This window comes from Camelina sativa, chromosome 6, assembly GCF_000633955.1.
Source record: "Camelina sativa cultivar DH55 chromosome 6, Cs, whole genome shotgun sequence".
Classification (NCBI taxonomy): Eukaryota; Viridiplantae; Streptophyta; class Magnoliopsida; order Brassicales; family Brassicaceae; genus Camelina; species Camelina sativa.
The window spans coordinates 10,114,946-10,120,540 of NC_025690.1; the positions used below are offsets into that span (position 1 = coordinate 10,114,946).

Below are 5,595 nucleotides of genomic sequence, written 5' to 3' on the forward strand. Positions count from 1 at the left end.
ATATATGATAAAACATCATACACAGAAACAATATCAAATAGAATATTTGAAACAACAAATATACAAACATAAATATTAAATATTGAATTAAAAAACTAATAATATTATATATTTCTATGTATAGTAAATTTATTTCTTTATTGATTTTTCTGTTACATCTCGGTTTGTAGAGAGGTTTAGAATATTTGATTTGATCACCTATATCACTAAAATATAATTATCTTTTCGATTAAAGGTCTTGGGAAAACTTCAGAGTGAAGCGTGCTTATGTTGGAGTAGTTTCAGGATAGGTGATATTCCAATAAGTGATTGTCGAAACTGTATGAATGAGGACAAAACACAGGAAAATATCATGTGGTGATTTGTAGGATAGGTAAACAAGTATTTAAAACCTCTCGGACGTAACAAACCGGCTGTCGAATATGGGTGGGCCCACAAATCGAGAGTGAACTTGGGGTCTATTTAGGAAAGTAGGCCTATGTAATAGGAGTGGACATTGATCCCACTAAGAAATGATGGTCAAAACGTTACATTTCCAAACTAAAAAAAAATGTTTCTGTCGTATTTCCAAAATAGATTTGAGTTTCCATCGTGTTTCCAAACAAAAATTTCTATGAATTGTGTTACCTATTTTGTTTCCATGTTTCTACGAATTCAGAAACGCTTCAAAAACGGAAAATAAATCTCAAAAAAAAGTTTTCATGCAACAAACGATAGACACTTTTTTACTTGTTCTCGCTCGTTGTTTAGGGTATTTGCAACTTTTTTTTTGTTTTGTGGTCATTACTATTACTATGATATTGTTTCTAATAATTAATAATTGTGTAGAGTTATTTGGTAGACAATCTATATTGTTTTTTCATTGATTGTATATATATGTGGTAGTTGCCATTGAAATTGTACTTTCCGGAGGAAAATTATTTGCATTATCCATTTTTTGTTGGGTCAAAATGTTATATTACCATTTTTACATTTATAATAAGCTTTTATATTAAAAGAAACTAATCGATCAACTTCTTTTTTTTCAGACGTAAGTTTTCATTGTACTATAATTATTTGAGTGGCAGTATATCTCAGTTACAACTTACAACAGGGCCGGCCAGTTGTGCAAATATATTCTCTTTAATTATTATTATTTTTTACCAAGAATAATCGTTAAAAATTCTGTATACATATTGGTCAAGAGATGATGGAACTATCTTGCTTTCTTGGAGAGCTTTAGTAGAGAACTTACCATAAAGTTTCACAACAGCGAGAGAGAATATAGGGGTCGTCATCTCCAATTTTATTTTAGAGCACTGCAATTGAGAAACAAACACAAGTTAGAGATCTATTGAACGAGATATAGAGTGACAGCGAGAGATCAGGCTTACTTGTAAATGTAAGAAACGATTCCAAGGATCACACATAGAAGAACAATGTCGATGCAGAAGTTGCGGCTGGATCTCATCTGGAATCCCCACCCGATTTTAGCACATAGAGTTGAAATGAGACAATAACAATAATTGATCAAGAGACCACCGGTCTCTCTTTTAAATTTTTTTACCTGCACAAGCTGTTTCTTAAGCCGAACATTGGTGTTCCTTAAATCCGAAGTTGCTCCATCGACCTAGAACAATCATGCAGATCTATTATATGTCTAGTGTTTTGATAGAGCAACAACGTAACATAAACGGCCAATAGATTGATTTCGAGTCGTGTACTCTATTCAAATCAATCAATCAATCCCATAAGTTTGTAACACCACCTAACAATAAAATCAAATCTAAAACTCTTTTTATCCCATGCTAATCCTTTCAGAAGAAATAACCAACAAAAATTAAAAGCAAAATAAGCTAATAACCAAAACGGATCAAAGTTCAAAAACACTAACGTTAATGTCCAAGATAAGCTGCATTACGTTTTTTTTTATACTGACTAAGGAGGAAGAATCATCAAAGGAGAAAGAATCTCACCTTTGTTTCCATTTCTTCCATTAATGGGACTTGCTTGTCAAGTTCCTAAAAATCGAAAAATCGTAAATCTCTATTGGTTAGTAAACTCTGTTACATGGGGCATATGAGTAAACAACATACCTCGTTCATGTCACGCGCTAAGTTCTTGAGTGCATCCAAACCTTCTGATATGACATCAAGACCCTCGTCCTAGAGAAAAAGCATAAGCTAATTCAATATTCTCATCATGGAAAGAAAAATGAAAAAAGCTGATCCATATATGAAAAATTCACGTACTTGTTTCTTTTTTCTCATCTCATATTCTTGTCGAAACTGGCTAGATTCTTCACTTTCCTGGAAAAAACCATCATCCATGTCTTCCTCTAATAGTAACCACAGAAAAAAAGAAAAAAAAAAACTCATAATTATATTTATAGTCTTGTGATGAGACAAAAAAAAACAAGAAAACGAAAGAAACATTATACACTACCAGACATATCAAACTTGATGTTCTTGTTAGGTGCAGAAGCACCTCCCCAGTCATTATTAACTTGCTTTGCTGCATGCTCATTTCCATCAGGTACATCTTGAATCCTATCGGCTAATGCGATAACTAGATCACAACGGGATTCTCGTTCCTCTCTCGTAAGCCCTTTGACCTTCAAAAGTTTGAAACACAACCATTTCTATATTCCTAATTATCTTGACTCATTATTTTAAATAAATCAACCATAAGTAATTAAGTTAAACACCTTCTTAACAGCGAGTTTCTGTAGTTTAACAACATCTTCAGCTAGACGAGCTTTTGTCCTTCGAACCTCAGCATTCATAGCCACCGCTGCAGCTCTATTCGTCTCCGTTGACGCCAACTCCGCTTTCTACATATATTTGATACAAATTTAAACTATAAGAGTACTCACTGAAAATGAGTTACAAGTTGTAAACAATTGTAACAAGAAATATTTCATAATCTACCAATCCTGATCACTTTTTTTTTGTTTGGATCTCAAACAAATAATACAAAACATATCAAACTAGGAATCTATGGTTTTAAAAGAGAGAGAGAGACGTACACGAAGAACAGCTTCAATATCGGAATCAATGGAGGTGAAAAGACGAGAGAAGGCATCGTCCCCGGAAGCTCCGAGCTCACGGTGCTTGTCAACGTCGTACTTATCGTATTTTTTACAAATCTCGTCGACTCTGAAGATAATATCAATGACCGGCATTTTCACGTTCACGTGCTTTCTTCTTCTTTTTTTTCTTTTCTCCAATGTCTCCGATTTGGTTCCCTGCTTCTTCGTGCACCATCGCTCTCCATTTTTGGAATCTGTCTCTCTTCGCAAACGAGGCGCGGAGCGTAAACGTCGGAGTTGAAAAGTATTAATAATACAAGTTGGAATTGTGTTTTTTTTTTTCTTAAAACATTTTGAATTAGTAATTCGAAATTGAAATGTAGTTATATTCGGCGTAAACTTTAAAGGTCCAATTATTAGCTTATGTGTTTAGGGTTTTCATTTTGATTAAGTAGACTTCTCTATAGACTATTGGAGGTTGACTTTGTTATGCCATCAACTATTAATTCCTGGGCGTTCGGTCAGAACCAAGAGAACCGAACCGATTAAACCAAGATGTTTGGTTTTCGGCAGCAACTGTGAGATGATCAACAAACCGATCGGCGAAATTAATTTGGTAATTCGGTTACCGATTCGGTTCGGTTCAGCGGAGCATAACCGAGTTATATATACCTAATTTTCACTAACCCTAATCCTAGTCACTTTCATTTCTTCCTCTTCTACCTTCCGCCTCTCTATCTCTGGCGATAAGCGATTCTAAAACCGAAAAATTCTCTGTCTCTCATCATAATCACCTTTCTTCTTCATCTTCGTCATCTACAGCTCTTCTCTCTGTCAAACATGGTGTAGATATCGACCTTTTAGATATCAACCTTCCGCTTCTCTCCAATTCAGATTCTGGATCTGAGATTGAGACTGTGACCGATGCCTTCTTACGGGGCATCCACGCCTTCTTCCAGGCGCCACACATACCTGGAACAACGACTCATTTAACACGGTCTTCCCAGTTCTTCAAGTTTGTATTTTTTTAATTGATTTGTTTATTTCTTATATAGGCAACCTGATGGATGCTTGATGGTCTGATTGACAGAGCCCCGACTCGTTCAACACGGTCTTCCCAGATCTTTAAGTTATGCTCCACTGACAATAGAGTGAGTTAACAAATCCGAAAGTTTGTTTTTTTTCCATTGTTACGATTTAGATCGGAATGAGTGACTTATATATATATTTTTTTGCTTTCTTTACAATATGAAAGGTGAACGATGGAATCGAAAATTAATATTCTTTTTTCTTAATCTCCATGTAAGTAACTGATCTCAAATTCCTGTTTTTTTTCTTCTTTTTCTTAACTTGTTTGAAGTTAAATCCTTTATTCAGATGTGGATGTTATTGAATGATGATGTAGCTTGTGTGGCAAAGTTATCGCAGAACCGTGGACAACACACTTATTATGTCCTATGTAAGTATAAGTCCCGACACTTGTTCTGCTTCTAATCTAAGCTTCAAGGGAGATGAATCTTGGAAGGTAGCTACAATCACACCTGCAACTGAGCCTCATATGCTATCAAAAGCATATCCAAGTAAATGTGGCGACATGATCTCAGTAACTTGTGAGTAGTATAGTAGTCTACCGGAAACATTGTAATTTATTAATATTATGTTCTGGTTTGTCCTCGTCCATGGGAAAGCTCTGTTTCCGTTCTTCAACGACGAAACAAACGGTGAGAATATTTCTCCGTTTAAAGTTGTTGAGTCGTGGAGATAGGTTGGTTTGAAGAGAAAGAATAACGGGTAAGTGGTTTGAGTGTTACGGGATTGTTGAGAGTCCTGCTGCCATGGGAAGGAGCTAGTAGAAGTGTTACTTTTCTAAAAAATCATGTCATTTGTTTTTTTTTTAACAATATAAACAAGTTATTGTTTAGAAAATATCTTGATTTAATGATTAGTTAGTTAGAGTATGTTGAGTTAATACAAAAACATTGTTAATCTTTTATGAAATCAAAAAAAAAAACAACCATATAGAAAGTAAAGCATACCATATGAAACAAAATACTAAAAATGGAGAAGAAAGGAACGTTTACACATTGGGTTGTGGTACGGGGGTTTTGAGTTTGAGGTAGCGAGAGGTGATGGGCCATTTCTAGGATCCCAAGTAATCGACAGCGAATCACTCCCACTTTTCTTTATTGCCTCGACGTGTTCTCTTCTTCCACCGAATAAGCGAGAGAAGTATCACCATCTTCCACACATGTCTAGTTATTAGTGGTCTATTTTGTTTCTTCAGCTTACATACTCAAGGTAAATGAGTTAATCCTGTTTGAACAATATTCTAATCCTGGTAAAAGTTTCTTTCTTTTTCATTTTTCCAAATACAAACAAAACCAAACAAACCAACCAATAATCGGTTCTTGTAGAGTTGAAAAATAGATAAGAACGCAGAAAGAAAAGAAAAAAAAAAGACGATTAAAGACTTTTTCAATTATACAGACTTCACACAGAACTCCAACACGTTGACTTCCAAAATAAGTCTAAGTTAATGACCTAACTGCCTAAGAAAACCAAAAACTTGATTTCTCCACATGTAT

At 34.8% G+C, this 5,595-nt stretch overlaps 1 protein-coding gene across 1 annotated transcript; it reads right to left on the reverse strand.

The window, feature by feature from the left end:
- On the reverse strand, positions 1,127-3,216 carry LOC104790782 (syntaxin-72). The gene is made up of 9 exons (XM_010516566.2): positions 3,008-3,216; positions 2,687-2,812; positions 2,425-2,593; positions 2,232-2,317; positions 2,076-2,144; positions 1,956-2,000; positions 1,547-1,609; positions 1,374-1,450; positions 1,127-1,298 (listed from the first exon to the last, which is right to left on the reverse strand). Exons 1-9 carry the CDS (start codon positions 3,161-3,163, stop codon positions 1,286-1,288), a joined length of 804 nt encoding a protein of 267 aa, XP_010514868.1. The 5' UTR covers positions 3,164-3,216; the 3' UTR covers positions 1,127-1,285.

Coding starts and splice junctions, on each gene's coding strand:
- LOC104790782 (XM_010516566.2), bottom strand. CDS start 3,163: ATGCCGGTCATTGATATTATCTTCAGAGTCGACGAGATTTGTAAAAAA. Junction 2,813..3,007: donor ATATTGAAGCTGTTCTTCGT/GTACGTCTCTCT, acceptor AAATATATGTAG/AAAGCGGAGTTGGCGTCAAC. Junction 2,318..2,424: donor CATCAAGTTTGATATGTCTG/GTAGTGTATAAT, acceptor GGTTACTATTAG/AGGAAGACATGGATGATGGT.